Genomic DNA, 22,468 nt, shown 5'->3' on the forward strand with positions numbered 1-22,468 from the left:
CATACATTATCACGAATGAGAGAGTTTGCCTATCGCCGCTTTGAACAGTATTCCAGTTATATCTCGGCGTATCAACTTCATGTGGGACGGGCGAACCGGGATTCGAACCCAGAAGGGACGCAGCGAATTGCGGTGCTTTAGACGACTGGGCCAACCGCATCAGTAACGTACTTAAAGTACTTGATGTTAGTATAACGCGTCATCAATATTCCAGACATAGAACGACGCCTTGTGCCCCACAAACCAGTGACTGATATTATTAACAACGAAACCAACATGACAATAGCGTTATTCTGTAATTTATTGACATGAACGGTCAATGACAAATGTAATTGTAAACTTCAGCACTAACATAAAAGCAACATACAGCAGTCAATAGTTCTCAATCAACACAAAGGAATTCAACCTTGCAGGCCTGTAGTATACAACACATGCCTCTTACAGTGGAACAACCGTGTGGATCTGTCCCAACTACAGCGGCCGAGCACACACTCGGGAGCCCATTCTCAGAGGAGGCACACATTTTTTTTTGTCCCAGAGCTACGTCCCGGGATACGCACGACAAACAATAGGACCTCCTCCACACAGCAGCTATGGGAAACTCCCCAGCATTCAAGCAATTGTTTCACGCGTGTCATGAAAAGCTGGTCGTTAGACGACGATCCCATGATCTGCCTTGTCATTTCCTAATCATTTCGATAATTTGGCCATCATTTGAACAGGACACGGCTTCTCCGCCATGTGAGGCCAACTCACTTGTTGCCGTGTGGAATAGGACATATTAGCATACCGCCCAAAGGTATCGCACAGGTGACACGTGACCAAGAATTGAAACATAAGATGGTCTTAAGATGGCATTTCAAAACAGATCATTCAAATTCATAAAATCATTCGTTTCAGGTCGTATTCAGGTTTGAAATCGCACTAAAAAGTTGTTTTGAAATTCTTTTGTTTATGAAATAAGAAGAGTGATTGGGGTTTAACACCACTGTGAACATTATTCCAGTTATATCACGGCGTTTCAGCTTAATGTCAGAGAAAAGCCCGAAGTAATACAGGTCTTAGACGTTAAGCACTTTGGTGAAACCCACAGGACGGGTATGGTGCTTACAAACCAAGAAATATAATCCGGTCGAGCCACAATCACAGGTTTCTGGTGTGAACAAGGCACGCAACTCTGCAGGCGAAGTACCGCGCCTTCGATGACAGGGTCTCCCGTGTCCCCTTTGAAACTAGGAATAGCATAAGGACAGACCATATTAACTTGGGGGGTGTTTTGTAAAGATACTTTCGTTAAATTTTCGGTCACTGCTTCAGGACACATATTTTACTTCTCTGACGTGAGCCGATCTTTATTTTTTACTTCTGACGGGAGCGGATCTACACATTTTACTTTCACAACACATATTTGTGTGTGTAAACATATATATCCCGGAAGAATTGTTTTTCCTTAAATCCGGAATCTAAACATTGTATCCCACCCCATGGTACAGATACTCCAGACACTCTGCATGTGACAGTCGGGACAACCGGCCAATGTGTTGGTTTCCAGTGTAGGTGGTCCTGTTACAAGGGAGTCAATATGTTTTTACGACGCCTTTAGCAATATTCCAGCAATATCATGGCGGGGCACACCAGAAATGGGCTCTACACATTGTACCCATGTCGGGAATCGAGCCCGGGTCTTAGTTGTGACGAGCAAACGCTTTAACCACTAGGCTACCCGGCCGCCCGGTCCCATTACAACCACATGAGACTGGAACAGATGCCATTGGCAACATCGTGCACAGAGCGTTCCAGCCTGACAGACAGTGGTTTCAGCTTCAGACCCATGTCGGGATATAGCTCCGGGACTGCAGCTAAGGTAGGATATAAATTCTAACACTACTTTGTCTTAGAAAGTCAGCCCCCATTAAACAGTACATATACAGTGACAGCTTGTTAGTCCTGACCCCTCTGGACATCCTGTACTCCGGACAAACACCACTGGGAATGTGTACAAGGAGACTCTAGTCTGTCATCCATTCGTGCCTCCTGTACTCCGGACAAACACCACTGGGAATGTGTACAAGCAGACTCTAGTCTGTCATCCATTCGTGCATCCTGTACTCCGGACAAACACCACTGGGAATGTGTACAAGGAGACTCTAGTCTGTCATCCATTCGTGCCTCCTGTACTCCGGACAAACACCACTGGGAATGTGTACAAGGAGACTCTAGTCTGTCATCCATTCGTGCATCCTGTACTCCGGACAAACACCACTGGGAATGTGTACAAGCAGACTCTAGTCTGTCCTCCATTCGTGCATCCTGTGACTTACTACCTTGACCTCAGGAGACAGGTGGAGTCGGACTACAACAAGCATTGACTTCAACTGTATTTTCCATGGTACAAGTGTCAAGAAGTAATATTGTTAAAATGAATAAAATTGTCTTGATCTTCTTTCAGGTTTGGTAAAAACATAAATAAAAGAATAGAGTAAATATTTCAGAAATTATCTTTTGACAAACAAAACTTGTTTCTTCCATTTAACATGTGTTTTGTGTCTTAGACATGACAAACATTGTGCATCCCTTAGCCTGAGCCTTCTCTGACACTGGCTGAATCACACGCCCACCACTTCAACATGGCATCACATCATCAAGTGGACTAGCCTCCTTATCACACCAACGTTCAGATAGCAAAGTAAACATTCAATCGTCAATGCCCGTTTAATGCCCATAGTCTACTGCTTGTCTGGAGCAACACAATATGACATTATGTGCTTGCTGGTACAATATATGATATATACACACACACAGAGTCAAGCGTTGATGACATCACACACTGTCCAGTGTTTACTGGTATGACATCACACAGTGTCAAGTGTTTACTGGTATGACATCACACAGTGTCAAGTGTTTACTGGTATGACATCACAGTGTCAAGTGTTTACTGGCATGACATCACACTCTGTCCAGTGTTTACTTGTATGACATCACACATTGTCCAGTGTTTAATGGTATGACATCATACATTGTGAAGTGTTTACTGGTATGACATCACACACTGTCCAGTGTTTACTGGTATGACATCACACACTGTCCAGTGTTTACTGGTATGACATCATACATTGTCCAGTGTTTACTTGTGTGATATCACACACTGTCCAGTGTTTAATGGTATGACATCACACACTGTCCAGTGTTTACTGGTATATGAAACGACGCTGTCAAGTGTTTACTGGTGTGATATCACACACACAAATGTACTCTGCTACAATTAAGTTGTTAGATCTTGCCAAATACTTTTCACAATTCTTAGTCTTCTCAAAGAGTCATTTTACTCCCCAATAAACCTCACAATAGTGTTTCCGATCTTTTAGTAGATTTCTGTGAATCAAAATCATCAAAAATAGAGAAACCAGAGAGACTTTGAATCTCCAAACAGGTCTCCAGTGATCGTTATGACAACCACCCTCAGTTCAAAACATGAAACTAAAAAACTACGAACGCCAAAGAAATCTGATCCCTAATGCTTAAACCCATACTATACCAAAAACATGACATTCTGTCTGTTTGAGTCTCTCACTCCATTGTAACATGACATCCTCATCAACTGGAGGCTGCATGCAGTACCACTATGTATAACTCTAACCTGCCATCTAGGGTCTGTGCCAAAATATCAAATATGGCTGTGCCTTAACTGAAGAAAAGTTTATGTCAATATGTATTAGTGTTGAGAAATATATTGAAAGTTTCAAATATTGTAATTTCAAATTAACACTAAATGTATGGGAAAGAACTGTTTACAGTGGTCTTATTGCAACAAGAATTGTCTCAACAAAACTAATGAAGGGATTCTTCAATCTATATTCATTCATCCAATGCTTTCAAATAAAAACAAAAAAATATTTCAAAACATTCCTAAATATTTCAACGGAATCCTGATTATACAACAAGTCTTAGATGCAATGTCGACTTTCTCCATTAGCTAATACTGAGGTACTTTGTTACTTCAGCTTGTAGTGTAAAACCAATACCTTTCTCACAGTGCAAGGTGATATTTAGCCAAGGGAAAGATCTTCCTCTGTTAAGGTAGGTAATCCTAACTACCAAACTACCATCCAAAGGAACAAGGAACAAAAATCACATTTGCAAACATCTGCATCTCCTAATATTTCAATTCTTTTGACAGACTGTTGATAGTTTAAATTAGAAGACGAGAGAGGCACAGGCCATGCATGTGGACAACCAGGAGTTGGAGTGACTCTGACGTGATGGAGGGTGAATAGAGCAGTGATGTTGTCATCTTCACAAACAGATCACATTCAGTAAAGGACTAGAATTACCACAAATATTTTTCCTTAAATAATGTTAAAAAAGACAGATTCACAACAAGATCAGACAAAATAACCCTTTTGTTTTTCTTCATCATCACATTACCGAGTCCAAGTCTCAGATAACACAACCCTCAGGAGAAACCTTGAACAACACAACATGGAACAGCATTAATGATCCTCCTCCGCGGCCAGGAGACTTGCTGCTGCAGTGTCTTCATCCTCATCACACTCTGCTGCAGTCCTGTGAACACGATCATCCTCAACCTCTCCGCTCTTAGCATTACGGTCCACCACCCTCCGCATCATTGTCCTCCTCGGCCCCACCACCCACCGCATCATTGTCCTCCATGGCCCCACCATGAACCGCGTCATTGTCCTCCTCGGCCCCACCACCCACCGCATCATTGTCCTCCTTGACCCCACCACCCACCGCATCATTGTCCTCCTCGGCCCCACCACCCACCGCATCATTGTCCTCCTTGACCCCACCACCCACCGCATCATTGTCCTCCTCGGCCCCACCACCCACCGCATCATTGTCCTCCTTGACCCCACCACCCACCGCATCATTGTCCTCCTCGGCCCCACCACCCACCGCATCATTGTCCTCCTTGGCCCCACCACCCACCGCATCATTGTCCTTCTCGGCCCCACCACCCACCGCATCATTGTCCTCCTCGGCCCCACCACCCACCGCATCATTGTCGTCCTCGGCCCCACCACCCACCGCATCATTGTCCTCCTTGGCCCCACCACCCACCGCATCATTGTCCTTCTCGGCCCCACCACCCACCGCATCATTGTCCTCCTCGGCCCCACCACCCACCGCATCATTGTCGTCCTCGGCCCCACCACCCACCGCATCATTGTCCTCCTCGGCCCCACCACCCACCGCATCATTGTCCTCTTCTGCCCCACCACCCTCCGCATCACAGAACTCCTCGTCCTCCTCCTTCTCACACTCAGGACAGTCTTCTGCAGCCTCATCTGATCCTTGCTGGGCCGAGTCAGACTCTGTTCTGTCTTCCACAACCCCGTCTGCAGGCTGTACTGAACCCTGGGCTGAGTCAGACTCCATTCTATCCGTCAAACCACCGTCTGCAGGCTGTACTGAACCCTGGGCTGAGTCAGACTCCATTTTATCCGTCAAACCACCGTCTGCAGGCTGTGCTGAACCCTTGAAAGAATCTGATTCAGTCCGTTCTTCCAAAACATTATCTTCTGACTCTGTCTTCTCCCCTGTTCCGAAAGCGGAGTCCGACTCTGGTCTTCCCTCCCTGGCTGGCGCCATGTCACATTCGGAGAAGTCCCCCTGCTCCTGTGGGGCCTGTGGGGCCTGTGCTTCATGCTCCTCAGGCTGCTGCTGCTCAGACTCGGCCTTGTCAGCCTCTTCCCTGTCGTTCTCGCTTGTATCTTCTCTCCGTGTTTTAACAGCTTCAGCCTCACTTTCATCACAACAAGCCTCACTCAAAGTCACTAGGTCCTCAACTATGCCCTGACAAATTCTGTGTCTGGCAGCCTCTGCGATGTCCTTGCTCTGCTCCATAAGCTGACCGACTATTTCTCCACACATACGAACACTGTCATCTGAAGCTCCTGGTTTCGGAGTTTCCGTTTCCCGGTCTGAATCAAGCATGACGTGTCCTCCAACTGAAATAACAAAAACATACTTGTCACGATCAGCCAACTAATGTCGGCATTAATAATTCCTGAACATGGAAGTTTTACAGACCCCGGTTTTAATGCCACAGTCCAGGATTTGGTAGTAACAGTACTTGAGTTACTCGACCCGTGAAGATTCCATGGTAGAATAGGTCTGCAGCAAACCATACTTGCCGTAAAAGGCGACTATGCTTGACGTAAAAGGCGAATAACGGGATCAGGTTGTCGATCCCAATGGCGTGGATCGATGCTCATGATGCCCATCACTGGACTGTCTGGTCCAGACACGATTACTTTACAGACCACCTTCATAAAGCTAGACTATTGCTGAGTAGGGTGTTAAACAACAAACAAACAAAACTTGAGTTACTCAGGTCTAACACAACGTAAGGGTGGCACAGTTAAGGGACATAACTCTGTACTGTGAGATTCAGCACCTTACAGTTGTTAACATCTGCGGTGGACAACAGAGGGAAATCTGGTTCAACTTGACCGGTGTTTGGTTCATGTGTTCATGTGTGGTGTAGGCTTACCTAGCTCAAGGGTGGTGACAGCTTACCTAGGTCCAGGGTGGTGAAGGCTTATCAAGATCCAGGGTGGTGTCGGCTTACCTAGCTCTAGGGTGGTGTCAGCTTACCTAGCTCCAGGGTGGTGTCAGCTTACTTATCTCCAGGGTGGTGTAGGCTTACCAAGATCCAGGGTGGTGTCGGCTTATCAAGATCCAGGGTGATGTCAGCTTATCAAGATCCAGGGTGGTGTTGGCTTACCAAGTTCCAGGGTGGTGTCGGCTTACCAAGATCCAGGGTGGTGTCGGCTTACCTAGCTCTAAGGTGGAGTCGGCTTACCAAGATACAGGGTGGTGTTGGCTTACCTAGCTCTAGGGTGGAGTCGGCTTACCAAGATTCAGGGTGGTGTCGGCTTACCAAGATCCAGAGTGGTGTCGGCTTACCTAGCTCTAAGGTGGAGTCGGCTTACTAAGATACAGGGTGGTGTTGGCTTACCTAGCTCTAGGGTGGAGTCGACTTACCAAGATCCAGGGTGGAGTCAGCTTACCTAGCTCTAGGGTAGAGTCGACTTACCAAGATCCAGGGGGTGTCCGCTTACCTAGCTCTAGGGTGGAGTCGACTTACCAAGATCCAGGGTGGTGTCGGCTTACCTAGCTCTAGGGTGGAGTCGGCTTACCAGGATCCAGGGTGGTGTTGGCTTACCTAGCTCTAGGGTGGAGTCGACTTACCAAGATCCAGGGTGGTGTCGGCTTACCTAGCTCTAGGATGGAGTCGGCTTACCAAGATCCAGGGTGGTGTCGGCTTACCTAGCTCTAGGGTGGAGTCGACTTACCAAGATCCAGGGTGGTGTCGGCTTACCTAGCTCTAAGGTGGAGTCGGCTTACTAAGATACAGGGTGGTGTTGGCTTACCTAGCTCTAGGGTGGAGTCGACTTACCAAGATCCAGGGTGGAGTCAGCTTACCTAGCTCTAGGGTAGAGTCGACTTACCAAGATCCAGGGTGGTGTCGGCTTACCTAGCTCTAGGGTGGAGTCGACTTACCAAGATCCAGGGTGGTGTCGGCTTACCTAGCTCTAGGGTGGAGTCGGCTTACCAGGATCCAGGGTGGTGTTGGCTTACCTAGCTCTAGGGTGGAGTCGACTTACCAAGATCCAGGGTGGTGTCGGCTTACCTAGCTCTAGGATGGAGTCGGCTTACCAAGATCCAGGGTGGTGTCGGCTTACCTAGCTCTAGGGTGGAGTCGACTTACCAAGATCCAGGGTGGTGTCGGCTTACCTAGCTCTGGGGTGGAGTCGACTTTCCAAGATCCAGGGTGTTGTCGGCTTACTTAGCTCTAGGGTGGAGTCGGCTTACCAAGATCCAGGGTTGTGTCGGCTTACCTAGCTCTAGGGTGGAGTCGACTTACCAAGATCCAGGGTGGTGTCGGCTTACCTAGCTCTAGGGTGGAGTCAGCTTACCAAGATCCAGGGTGGAGTCAGCTTACCAAGATCCAGGGTGGTGTCATCTTGCCAAGATCCAGGGTGGAGTCGGCTTACCCAGATACAGTGTGGTGTTGGCTTACCTCACTAAAGGGTTGAGTCAGCTTACTTAACTCCAGGGTGCTGTCAGCTTGCCAAGTTCCAGGGTGGTGTCGACTTATCAAGATCCAGGGTAGTGTCGGTTTACCTAGCTCCAGGGTGGTGTCGGCTTACCAAGATCCAGGTTGGTGTCAGCTTACCAAGATCCAGGTTGGTGTCAGCTTACCAAGATCCAGGGTGGTGTCCGCTTACCAAGATCCAGGTTGGTGTCAGCTTACCAAGATCCAGGTTGGTGTCAGCTTACCATGATCCAGGGTGGTGTCGGCTTACCAAGATCCAGGGTGGTGTCAGTTAACCTAGCTCTAAGGTGGAGTCGGCTTACCAAGATCCAGGGTGGAGTCAGCTTACCAAGATCCAGGGTGGTGTCAGTTAACCTAGCTCTAAGGTGGAGTCGGCTTACCAAGATCCAGGGTGGAGTCCGCTTACCTAGCTCCAGGGTGGTGTTGGCTTACCTAGCTCAAGAGTGGTGTCAGCTTCATGTGTGGTGTCGGCGGTCTGGTCAAGCATGGAGTGCCCAGTGGTGTTGAAGGTCAGCCCAAGGTCATTGGAGTCAACTGTTTTCAAAATAAAATGTGACATTGCTGAGAGCTGTGACTGAGCTGGGAAGTAACCAGATTAATTCATTATTATTAATACAGGTCAGTCATACAGGTCGGTGGAACACAGAATCATTAACGGCCGTAAACTTCCATGCATCTCAAAATCTGTTGTTTTGTGTTCAAGCTGAGCTCACCATGATCTGAGTCACATTCCTCCCCGAGAGAGTTTTCCCGATGGTAGGACACGTCGTTGAAGGACTGCTCTGAAACCAGTAGGACAGATGTTCATGCAAATGGAAAACAAATAAGATTCATCCTTTTCCAACATCAAATTGACGACCATGTGCCCAACATCACCTTGATGACAATGTGCCCAACATCACCTTGTTGACAACCTTGTGCCCAACATCACCTTGACGACCATGTACCCAACATCACCTAGTTGACAACCTTGTGCCCAACATCACCTTGACGACCATGTACCCAACATCACCTTGTTGACAACCTTGTGCCCAACATCACCTTGACGACCATGTACCCAACATCACCTTGTTGACAACCTTGTGCCCAACATCACCTTGACGACCATGTACCCAACATCACCTTGTTGACAACCTTGTGCCCAACATCACCTTGACGACCATGTATCCAACATCACCTTGACGACCATGTACCCAAAATCACCTTGTTGACAACCTTGTGCCCAACATCACCTTGACGACCATGTACCCAACATCACCTTGATGACAACCTTGTGCCCAACATCACCTTGACGACCATGTACCAAACATCACCTTGTTGACAACCTTGTGCCCAACATCACCTTGACGACCATGTACCAAACATCCATCACAGTTCAGGAATTCACGGCATGGATACAAGAATCAAGACTTCAGATCGACAACTAAATGCTTGAACTCAGGTTTTAGATCCACAAGGGATTGTGTGAACTAGGGTTTTAGATCTACAAAGGAATGTTTGAACAAGGGTTTTAGATGTACAAGGGAATGTTTGAACTAGGGTTTTAGATCCACAAGGGAATGTTTGAACAAGGGTTTTAGATCCACAAGGGAATGTTTGAACTAGGGTTTCACTTCAAGGGATTGTTTGAACAAGGGTTTTAGATCCACAAGGGAATGTTTTAACAAGGGTTTTAGATCCACAAGGGAATGTTTTAACAAGGGTTTTAGATCCACAAGGGAATGTTTGAACTAGGGTTTCACTTCAAGGGATTGTTTGAACAAGGGTTTTAGATCCACAAAGGAATTTTTGAACTAGGGTTTCACTTCAAGGGAATGTTTGAACAAGGGTTTTAGATCTACAAGGAAATGTTTTAACAAGGGTTTTAGATCCACAAGGGAATGTTTGAACTAGGGTTTCACTTCAAGGGAATGTTTGAACATGGGTTTTAGATCCACAAAGGAAATGTTTGAACAAGGGTTTTAGATACAAAAGGGAATGTTTTAAAAAGGGTTTTAGATCCACAAGGGAATGTTTGAACTAGGGTTTCACTTCAAGGGAATGTTTGAACAAGGGTTTTAGATCCACAAGGGAATGTTTGAACTAGGGTTTCACTTCAAGGGAATGTTTGAACATGGGTTTTAGATCCACAAAGGAATGTTTGAACTAGGGTTTCACTTCAAGGGATTGTTTGAACTAGGGTTTTAGATCCACAAGGGAATGTTTGAACTAGGGTTTCACTTCAAGGAAATGTTTGAACAAGGGTTTTAGATCCAAAAGGGAATGTTTTAAAAAGGGTTTTAGATCCACAAGGGAATGTTTGAACTAGGGTTTCACTTCAAGGGAATGTTTGAACATGGGTTTTAGATCCACAAGGGAATGTTTGAACTAGGGTTTCACTTCAAGGAAATGTTTGAACAAGGGTTTTAGATCCAAAGGGAATGTTTTAAAAAGGGTTTTAGATCCACAAGGGAATGTTTTAAAAAGGGTTTTAGATCCACAAGGGAATGTTTGAACAAGGGTTTTAGATCCACAAAGGAATGTTTTAACAAGGGTTTTAGATCCACAAGGGAATGTTTGAACTAGGGTTTCACTTCAAGGGATTGTTTGAACTAGGGTTTTAGATCCACAAGGGAATGTTTGAACTAGGGTTTCACTTCAAGGAAATGTTTTAACAAGGGTTTTAGATCCACAAGGGAATGTTTGAACTAGGATTTTAGATCCAGAAAGGAATGTTTGAACTAGGGTTTCACTTCAAGGGATTGTTTGAACTAGGGTTTTAGATCCACAAGGAAATGTTTGAACTAGGGTTTCACTTCAAGGAAATGTTTGAACAAGGGTTTTAGATCTACAAGGAAATGTTTGAACTAGGGTTTTAGATCCACAAGGGAATGTTTGAACTAGGGTTTTAGATCTACAAGGAAATGTTTCAACAAGGGTTTTAGATCCACAAAGGAATGTTTTAACAAGGGTTTTAGATCTACAAGGGAATGTTTGAACAAGGGTTTTAGATCCACAAAGGAATGTTTTAACAAGGGTTTTAGATCTACAAGGAAATGTTTTAACAAGGGTTTTAGATCCACAAGGGAATGTTTGAACTAGGGTTTCACTTCAAGGGAATGTTTGAACAAGGGTTTTAGATCCACAAAGGAATGTTTGAACAAGGGTTTTAGATGTACAAGGGAATGTTTGAACTAGGATTTCACTTCAAGGGATTGTTTGAACTAGGGTTTTAGATCCACAAGGGAATGTTTGAACTAGGGTTTCACTTCAAGGAAATGTTTTAACAAGGGTTTTAGATCCACAAGGGAATGTTTTAACAAGGGTTTTAGATCCACAAAGGAATGTTTGAACAAGGCTTTTAGATGAACAAGGGAATGTTTGAACTAGGATTTTACTTCAAGGGATTGTTTGAAGTAGGGTTCTAGATCCACAAGGGAATGTTTGAACTAGGGTTTCACTTCAAGGAAATCTTTTAACGAGGGTTTTAAATCCACAAGGAAATGTTTTAACAAGGGTTTTAGATCTACAAGGAATGTTTGAACTAGGGTTTTAGATGTACAAGGGAATGTTTGAACTAGGGTTTTAGATCCACAAAGGAATGTTTTAACAAGGGTTTTAGATCCAGAAGGGAATGTTTGAACTAGGGTTTCACTTTGAGGGAATGTTTGAACAAGGGTTTTAGATCCACAAAGGAATGTTTTAACAAGGGTTTTATATCTACAAGGAAATGTTTGAACTAGGGTTTTAGATCCACAAGGGAATGTTTGAACAAGGGTTTCACTTTGAGGGAAGGTTTTAACAAGGGTTTTAGATCCACAACGGAATGTTTGAACTAGGGTTTTAGATCTACAAGGAAATGTTTGAACTAGGGTTTTAGATCTACAAGGAAATGTTTGAACTAGGGTTTTAGATCTACAAGGAAATGTTTGAACTAGGGTTTCACTTTGAGGGAAGGTTTTAACAAGGGTTTTAGATCCACAAGGGAATGTTTGAACTAGGGTTTTAGATCTACAAGGAAATGTTTGAACTAGGGTTTTAGATCTACAAGGAAATGTTTGAACTAGGTTTTCACTTTGAGGGAATGTTTTAACAAGGGTTTTAGATCCACAAGGGAATGTTTGAACTAGGGTTTTAGATCTACAAGGAAATGTTTGAACTAGGGTTTTAGATCTACAAGGAAATGTTTGAACTAGGGTTTCACTTTGAGGGAATGTTTTAACAAGGGTTTTAGATCCACAAGGGAATGTTTGAACTAGAGTTTCACTTCAAGGAAATGTTTGAACAAGGGTTTTAGATCTACAAGGAAATGTTTTAATAAGGGTTTTAGATCCACAAGGGAATGTTTGAACTAGGGTTTCACTTTGAGGGAATGTTTTAACAAGGGTTTTAGATCCACAAAGGAATGTTTGAACTAGGGTTTTAGATCTAGAAGGAAATGTTTGAACTAGGGTTTCACTTTGAGGGAATGTTTTAACAAGGGTTTTAGATCCACAAGGGAATGTTTGAACAAGGGTTTTAGATCCACAAGGGAATGTTTGAACTAGGGTTTCACTTCAAGGAAATGTTTTAACGAGGGTTTTAGATCTACAAGGAAATGTTTGAACTAGGGTTTCACTTCAAGGGAATGTTTTAACAAGGGTTTTAGATCCACAAAGGAATGTTTGAACTAGGGTTTTAGATCTACAAGGAAATGTTTGAACTAGGGTTTCACTTTGAGGGAATGTTTTAACAAGGGTTTTAGATGCACAAGGGAATGTTTGAACAAGGGTTTTAGATCCACAAGGGAATGTTTGAACTAGGGTTTCACTTCAAGGAAATGTTTTAACAAGGGTTTTAGATCCACAAGGGAATGTTTGAACTAGGATTTCACTTCAAGGAAAAGTTTTAACGAGGGTTTTAGATCTACAAGGAAATGTTTGAACTAGGGTTTCACTTCAAGGAAATGTTTGTACAAGGGTTTTAGATCCACAAGGGAATGTTTGAACTAGGGTTTTAGATCTACAAGGGAATGTTTGAACAAGGGTTTTAGATCTACAAGGAAATGTTTGAACTAGGGTTTTAGATCTACAGGGAAATGTTTCAACTAGGGTTTCACTTCAAGGAAATGTTTGAACAAGGGTTTCACTTCAAGGAAATGTTTTAACGAGGGTTTTAGATCTACAAGGAAATGTTTGAACTAGGGTTTCACTTGAAGGAAATGTTTGAACAAGGGTTTCACTTCAAGGAAATGTTTTAACGAGGGTTTTAGATCTACAAGGGAATGTTTGAACTAGGGTTTCACTTGAAGGAAATGTTTTAACGAGGGTTTTAGATCTACAAGGAAATGTTTGAACTAGGGTTTCACTTCAAGGGAATGTTTTAACAAGGGTTTTAGATCCACAAAGGAATGTTTGAACTAGGGTTTTAGATCTACAAGGAAATGTTTGAACTAGGGTTTCACTTTGAGGGAATGTTTTAACAAGGGTTTTAGATGCACAAGGGAATGTTTGAACAAGGGTTTTAGATCCACAAGGGAATGTTTGAACTAGGGTTTCACTTCAAGGGAATGTTTGAACAAGGGTTTTAGATCCACAAGGGAATGTTTGAACTAGGATTTCACTTCAAGGACAAGTTTTAACGAGGGTTTTAGATCTACAAGGAAATGTTTGAACTAGGGTTTCACTTCAAGGAAATGTTTGAACAAGGGTTTTAGATCCACAAGGGAATGTTTGAACTAGGGTTTTAGATCTACAAGGGAATATTTGAACAAGGGTTTTAGATCTACAAGGAAATGTTTGAACTAGGGTTTTAGATCTACAGGGAAATGTTTGAACTAGGGTTTCACTTGAAGGAAATGTTTGAACAAGGGTTTCACTTCAAGGAAATGTTTTAACGAGGGTTTTAGATCTACAAGGAAATGTTTGAACTAGGGTTTCACTTCAAGGAAATGTTTGAACAAGGGTTTCACTTCAAGGAAATGTTTTAACGAGGGTTTTAGATCTACAAGGGAATGTTTGAACTAGGGTTTCACTTCAAGGAAATGTTTTAACGAGGGTTTTAGATCTACAAGGAAATGTTTGAACTAGGGTTTTAGATCCACAAGGGAATGTTTGAACTAGGGTTTCACTTCAAGGAAATGTTTGAACAAGGGTTTTAGATCCAAAAGGGAATGTTTTAAAAAGGGTTTTAGATCCACAAGGGAATGATTGAACTAGGGTTTCACTTCAAGGGAATGTTTGAACAAGGGTTTTAGATCCACAAAGGAATGTTTGAACAAGGGTTTCACTTCAAGGAAATGTTTTAACAAGGGTTTTAGATCCACAAGGGAATGTTTGAACTAGGGTTTCACTTCAAGGAAATGTTTGAACAAGGGTTTTAGATCTACAAGGAAATGTTTGAACTAGGGTTTCACTTCAAGGAAATGTTTGTACAAGGGTTTTAGATCCACAAGGGAATGTTTGAACTAGGGTTTTAGATCTACAAGGGAATGTTTGAACAAGGGTTTTAGATCTACAAGGAAATGTTTGAACTAGGGTTTTAGATCTACAGGGAAATGTTTCAACTAGGGTTTCACTTCAAGGAAATGTTTGAACAAGGGTTTCACTTCAAGGAAATGTTTTAACGAGGGTTTTAGATCTACAAGGAAATGTTTGAACTAGGGTTTCACTTGAAGGAAATGTTTGAACAAGGGTTTCACTTCAAGGAAATGTTTTAACGAGGGTTTTAGATCTACAAGGGAATGTTTGAACTAGGGTTTCACTTGAAGGAAATGTTTTAACGAGGGTTTTAGATCTACAAGGAAATGTTTGAACTAGGGTTTCACTTCAAGGGAATGTTTTAACAAGGGTTTTAGATCCACAAAGGAATGTTTGAACTAGGGTTTTAGATCTACAAGGAAATGTTTGAACTAGGGTTTCACTTTGAGGGAATGTTTTAACAAGGGTTTTAGATGCACAAGGGAATGTTTGAACAAGGGTTTTAGATCCACAAGGGAATGTTTGAACTAGGGTTTCACTTCAAGGGAATGTTTGAACAAGGGTTTTAGATCCACAAGGGAATGTTTGAACTAGGATTTCACTTCAAGGACAAGTTTTAACGAGGGTTTTAGATCTACAAGGAAATGTTTGAACTAGGGTTTCACTTCAAGGAAATGTTTGAACAAGGGTTTTAGATCCACAAGGGAATGTTTGAACTAGGGTTTTAGATCTACAAGGGAATATTTGAACAAGGGTTTTAGATCTACAAGGAAATGTTTGAACTAGGGTTTTAGATCTACAGGGAAATGTTTGAACTAGGGTTTCACTTGAAGGAAATGTTTGAACAAGGGTTTCACTTCAAGGAAATGTTTTAACGAGGGTTTTAGATCTACAAGGAAATGTTTGAACTAGGGTTTCACTTCAAGGAAATGTTTGAACAAGGGTTTCACTTCAAGGAAATGTTTTAACGAGGGTTTTAGATCTACAAGGGAATGTTTGAACTAGGGTTTCACTTCAAGGAAATGTTTTAACGAGGGTTTTAGATCTACAAGGAAATGTTTGAACTAGGGTTTTAGATCCACAAGGGAATGTTTGAACTAGGGTTTCACTTCAAGGAAATGTTTGAACAAGGGTTTTAGATCCAAAAGGGAATGTTTTAAAAAGGGTTTTAGATCCACAAGGGAATGATTGAACTAGGGTTTCACTTCAAGGGAATGTTTGAACAAGGGTTTTAGATCCACAAAGGAATGTTTGAACAAGGGTTTCACTTCAAGGAAATGTTTTAACAAGGGTTTTAGATCCACAAGGGAATGTTTGAACTAGGGTTTTAGATCCACAAAGGAATGTTTGAACTAGGGTTTCACTTCAAGGGATTGTTTGAACTAGGGTTTTAGATCCACAAGGAAATGTTTGAACTAGGGTTTCACTTCAAGGAAATGTTTGAACAAGGGTTTTAGATCTACAAGGAAATGTTTGAACTAGGGTTTTAGATCCACAAAGGAATGTTTGAACAAGGGTTTTAGATCTACAAGGAAATGTTTGAAGAAGGGTTTTAGATCCACAAAGGAATGTTTGAACAAGGGTTTTAGATCCAAAAGGGAATGTTTGAACAAGGGTTTTAGATCCACAAAGGAATGTTTTAACAAGGGTTTTAGATCTACAAGGAAATGTTTTAACAAGGGTTTTAGATCCACAAGGGAATGTTTGAACTAGGGTTTCACTTCAAGGGAATGTTTGAACAAGGGTTTTAGATCCACAAAGGAATGTTTGAACAAGGGTTTTAGATGTACAAGGGAATGTTTGAACTAGGATTTCACTTCAAGGGATTGTTTGAACTAGGGTTTTAGATCCACAAGGGAATGTTTGAACTAGGGTTTCACTTCAAGGAAATGTTTTAACAAGGGTTTTAGATCCACAAGGGAATGTTTTAACAAGGGTTTTAGATCCACAAAGGAATGTTTGAACAAGGCTTTTAGATGAACAAGGGAATGTTTGAACTAGGATTTTACTTCAAGGGATTGTTTGAACTAGGGTTTTAGATCCACAAGGGAATGTTTGAACTAGGGTTTCACTTCAAGGAAATGTTTTAACGAGGGTTTTAAATCCACAAGGGAATGTTTTAACAAGGGTTTTAGATGTACAAGGAATGTTTGAACTAGGGTTTTAGATGTACAAGGGAATGTTTTAACAAGGGTTTTAGATCCACAAAGGAATGTTTTAACAAGGGTTTTAGATCCAGAAGGGAATGTTTGAACTAGGGTTTCACTTTGAGGGAATGTTTTAACAAGGGTTTTAGATCCACAAAGGAATGTTTTAACAAGGGTTTTATATCTACAAGGAAATGTTTGAACTAGGGTTTTAGATCTACAAGGAAATGTTTGAACTAGGGTTTCACTTCAAGGAAATGTTTGAACAAGGGTTTCACTTCAAGGAAATGTTTTAACGAGGGTTTTAGATCTACAAGGGAATGTTTGAACGAGGGTTTCACTTCAAGGAAATGTTTTAACAAGGGTTTTAGATCCACAAAGGAATGTTTGAACTAGGGTTTTAGATCTACAAGGAAATGTTTGAACTAGGGTTTCACTTTGAGGGAATGTTTTAACAAGGCTTTTAGATGCACAAGGGAATGTTTGAACAAGGGTTTTAGATCCACAAGGAAATGTTTGAACTAGGGTTTTAGATCTACAAGGAAATGTTTGAACTAGGGTTTCACTTTGAGGGAATGTTTAAACAAGGCTTTTAGATGCACAAGGGAATGTTTGAACTAGGGTTTTAGATCCACAAGGAAATGTTTGAACTAGGGTTTTAGATCTACAAGGAAATGTTTAAACTAGGGTTTCACTTCAAGGAAATGTTTTAACGAGGGTTTTAGATCTACAAGGAAATGTTTGAACTAGGGTTTCACTTCAAGGGAATGTTTTAACAAGGGTTTTAGATCCACAAGGGAATGTTTGAACTAGGGTTTCACTTCAAGGAAATGTTTTAACGAGGGTTTTAGATCTACAAGGAAATGTTTGAACTAGGGTTTCACTTCAAGGAAATGTTTTAACAAGGGTTTTAGGTCCTCAAGGAAATGTTTGAACAAGGGTTTTAGATCTACAAGGAAATGTTTGAACTAGGGTTTCACTTTGAGGGAATGTTTTAACAAGGGTTTTAGATGCACAAGGGAATGTTTGAACAAGGGTTTTAGATCCACAAGGGAATGTTTGAACTAGGGTTTTAGATCCACAAGGAAATGTTTGAACTAGGGTTTTAGATCTACAAGGAAATGTTTGAACTAGGGTTTCACTTCAAGGAAATGTTTTAACGAGGGTTATAGATCTACAAGGAAATGTTTGAACTAGGGTTTCACTTCAAGGAAATGTTTTAACGAGGGTTTTAGGTCCTCAAGGAAATGTTTGAACAAGGGTTTTAGATCTACAAGGAAATGTTTGAACTAGGGTTTCACTTCAAGGGAATGTTTTAACAAGGGTTTAAGATCCACAAGGGAATGTTTGAACTAGGGTTTCAGATAAGTACCTTTGGTTGGTCAAAGTGCACATCATGATGATTATGAGTTTTAAGTTCAGACACACACAGAGAAAGAGTCCCACAGTGAAGCTGTCGACCCACCCATCTCCTCCATGATGTCTGCGTTCGCCTCCTCCATCTCCAGCTCCATCTCCACCAGCGACCCCGGCAGCGGCAGCGCACACCCCAGGTCCACCAGCTGCCGGTTGACCGTGGAGCTGCCGAGGTCCTCGCTGTCGTGGAGTCGCACGTAGTGCACACCCTCCTCAGACTGGGAAACCAGAAACGCAGCCAGCACCGAGTCACGCGCGATGTCTGGAAGGGGAAACAGCAACGGCATGTGAGGTGATGGTAAGTGTTTGTGTTTTATAAGCATATACTGCACATCATGAATACCAGTACTTCATGTAGTCAGCTTTCCTTGGGAATAAGTAAGGATAAGGAATAAGAACACTAACATGTAACAAAGTAATGTGGTGGTCTCAATATTTCGCAAAAAGGCAAATGAATGAAAGACTGTTACCATGGAAGTGGGTGATGGCGTCCTGTGACCACGCCCCATCGACAGGTGCCACGTCCGCAAGCTGACACTCGAAGCCATTCACAGGGACCTTGAGGAACTGGGGAGGCATCCTCCGTAGCTCCCCCCGCGCACAGCTTAGCGTCTCTTGGTAGTCCACCAAGTACACCTGGAGACCAGACACACATGAAAGTGGGGGATTCCTACACTTGAGATCAGACACACATGAAAGTGGGGAATTCCTACACTTGAGATCAGACACACATGAAAGTGGGGAATTCCTACACTTGAGATCAGACACACATGAAAGTGGGGGATTCCTACACCTGGAGACCAGACACACATGAAAGTGGGGGATTCCTACACTTGAGATCAGACACACATGAAAGTGGGGAATTCCTACACTTGAGATCAGACACACATGAAAGTGGGGAATTCTTACACCTGGAGACCAGACACACATGAAAGTGGGGGTTTCTACACCTTGAGATCAGACACACATGAAAGTGGGGGATTCCTACACTTGAGATCAGACACACATGAAAGTGGGGAATTCCTACACTTGAGATCAGACACACATGAAAGTGGGGGATTCCTACACTTGAGATCAGACACATGAAAGTGGGGGTTTCTTACACTTGAGATCAGACACACATGGATGTGGGGGTTTCCTACACCTTGAGATCAGACACACATGAAAGTGGGGAATTCCTACACTTGAGATCAGACACACATGAAAGTGGGGAATTCCTACACTTGAGATCAGACACACATGAAAGTGGGGAAATCCTACACTTGAGATCAGACACACATGGATGTGGGGGTTTCCTACACCTTGAGATCAGACACACATGAAAGTGGGGAATTCCTACACCTGGAGACTAGACACACATGAAAGTGGGGGTTTCTACACCTTGAGATCAGACACACATGAAAGTGGGGAATTCCTACACTTGAGATCAGACACACATGGATGTGGGGGTTTCCTACACCTTGAGATCAGACACACATGAAAGTGGGGAATTCCTACACCTGGAGACTAGACACACATGAAAGTGGGGAATTCCTACACTTGAGATCAGACACACATGAAAGTGGGGAATTCCTACACTTGAGACCAGACACACAAGAAAGTGGGGAATTCCTACACCTGGTGATCAGACACACATGAAAATGGGGGATTTGATTCAAGTTAGTTTTGACGCGATGCCTGAGGCCAGCACCTGAGACCTGAACCCACCTTGTAGACGGTGCCCTCCACCGCCACCATCTTCCCCCTGTACCAGACCTTCTCTCCCTGCTTCTCCACCAGACAGGGCTTGTCACACACCGGCTCCCAGTCCCCATCCCCCTCTGCTGCGTCCTCACTGTCAATGTACTTCCGAATACCCTCCATCATGACCTCCACTTGCTTGGTGACATCTGTAAGGTCAAGGACAAACTTGTCCAAGATGGAGTCCTGGCCCAACTCAATGCTGTAGTCCTTCTCCATCCCCAGCTGCAGATACTGGAAGCCGTCCTCCCTCTCAGCAGTCATCACCTTCTTGTCAGCTGCATCCCGCAACTCTGTGATGGGGAAGGGGTCTATAAATGCTTCAATACGCTGTAAAATAACATCTTCGTCATCCTCCTTGATTATTGCTAGCTGTTCTTGCACCAGTGTTTGACCAACCGACTTCTGATCACAAACCAGATCCACTTCAACACAGCTGCTGTCCAGATCAGAAATGACACTCAAAGTAACTTCCTTGTCCTCTACAAGCTTCTGAAAGCGAGAACAGCTCTCTTCTGTCCAGCCTTCACCATCATGACTGACTTCGGTCAAACAACAGCGGAAGGCCTGACAGGGGAGTTGAGAGTACTCGGGCTTCAAGACGAGGAAATCAGACACCGAGATGGTTTCTGACCTACCCCAGTCCACCATCTGAACATCACAGTCTGATTGCCTCACGGACACCAACCTGGCACGGTAACACTGTCCCCCTACTCGTGCCACGCCAACATGGCCGGCAGTCAGGTGTTCCACACCCACCACCTCAGACATGTCGGTGCAGGCAGTCTGCAGTTGCTCCGTGATAAGGTGAAGCTTGGTCACGGAGATGCTCAGCTGACAGAAGAAGTGGTCTGGAGACACAACATGGCTGACTATCACCTTATACTCTTCTCCTACATCCAAGACTGTCGGCCTGTAATCAAATGTTCATGAGTGAGTGGGGTAGATAGTGTGTTAGGCTCAACGCCTTTTTTTTCAGTTATATCCTAGTACACATAAAATCTCAAATGTTTATCATCTACTCAACACTCTCACATCTATCATCTGCTCAACAACCTCACACATATACCATCTGCTCAACAACCTCACACTTATACCATCTACTCAACAACCTCACACATATACCATCTACTCAACAACCTCACACATATACCATCTGCTCAACAACCTCACACATCTACCATCTACTCAACAACCTCACACATCTACCATCTACTCAACAACCTCACACATATACCATCTACTCAACAACCTCACACATATACCATCTGCTCAACAACCTCACACTTATACCATCTAATCAACACCCTCACACATCTACCATCTACTCAACAACCTCACACATATACCATCTACTCAACAGCCTCACACATCTACCATCTGCTCAACAACCTCACACATATACCATCTGCTCAACAACCTCACACATATACCATCTGCTCAACAACCTCACACTTATACCATCTGCTCAACAACCTCACACTTATACCATCTACTCAACAACCTCACATCTACCATCTACTCAACAATCTCACACATCTACCATCTACTCAACAGCCTCACACATCTACCATCTACTCAACAACCTCACACATCTACCATCAACTCAACAGCCTCACACATCTACCATCTGCTCAACAACCTCACACATCTACTCGACAACCTCACACATCTACCATCTACTCAACAACCTCACATCTACCATCTACTCAACAACCTCACACATCTACCATCTACTCAACAGCCTCACACATCTACTCAACAACCTCACACTTTTATCATCTCCTCAACAACCTCACACATCTACCATCTACTCAACAACCTCACACATCTACCATCTACTCAATAACCTCACACATCTACCATCTACTCAACAGCCTCACACATCTACCATCTGCTCAACAACCTCACACATCTACTCAACAACCTCACACATCTACCATCTACTCAACAACCTCACACATCTACCATCTACTCAACAGCCTCACACATCTACCATCTACTCAACAACCTCACACATATACCATCTACTCAACAACCTCACACATCTACCATCTACTCAACAGCCTCACACATCTACCATCTGCTCAACAACCTCACACATCTACTCGACAACCTCACACATCTACCATCTACTCAACAACCTCACACATCTACCATCTACTCAACAACCTCACACATCTACCATCTACTCAACAACCTCACACATCTACCATCTACTCAACAGCCTCACACATCTACCATCTACTCAACAACCTCACACAACTACCATCTACTCAACAACCTCACACATTTATCATCTACTCAACAACCTCACACATCTACCATCTGCTCAACAACCTCACACATCTACCATCTACTCAACAACCTCACATCTAGCATCTACTCAACAGCCTCACACATCTACCATCTGCTCAACAACCTCACACATCTACCATCTGCTCAACAGCCTCACACATCTACCATCTACGCAACAACCTCACACATATACCATCTACTCAACAACCTCACACATCTACCATCTGCTCAATAACCTCATACATCTAGCATCTACTCAACAGCCTCACACATCTACCATCTACTCAACAACCTCACACATCTACCATCTACTCAACAACCTCACACATCTACCATCTACTCAA

The 22,468-nt window shown here is 43.2% G+C and overlaps 1 protein-coding gene across 2 annotated transcripts in view; it reads right to left on the reverse strand.

Moving 5' to 3' along the window:
* Window positions 1-283: 283 nt before the first annotated feature.
* The window catches only part of LOC124128750, a 60,753-nt gene continuing 38,568 nt past the window's right edge, over window positions 284-22,468 (reverse strand). For both annotated transcript variants that reach the window (XM_048400671.1, XM_048400672.1), the window contains exons 7-12: window positions 19,794-20,739; window positions 18,557-18,722; window positions 18,136-18,348; window positions 8,800-8,868; window positions 8,519-8,620; window positions 284-5,972 (exon numbers count right to left, since the gene is read on the reverse strand). In XM_048400671.1, coding sequence (XP_048256628.1) covers window positions 4,603-5,972; window positions 8,519-8,620; window positions 8,800-8,868; window positions 18,136-18,348; window positions 18,557-18,722; window positions 19,794-20,739 — 2,866 coding nt within the window. In that variant the 3' untranslated portion in view covers window positions 284-4,602. The remainder of the gene's footprint in view (window positions 5,973-8,518; window positions 8,621-8,799; window positions 8,869-18,135; window positions 18,349-18,556; window positions 18,723-19,793; window positions 20,740-22,468) is intronic.

Source organism: Haliotis rufescens, unplaced genomic scaffold (genome assembly GCF_023055435.1).
Source record: "Haliotis rufescens isolate VD_foot unplaced genomic scaffold, xgHalRufe1.0.p SCAF_2, whole genome shotgun sequence".
Lineage (NCBI taxonomy): Eukaryota > Metazoa > Mollusca > Gastropoda > Lepetellida > Haliotidae > Haliotis > Haliotis rufescens.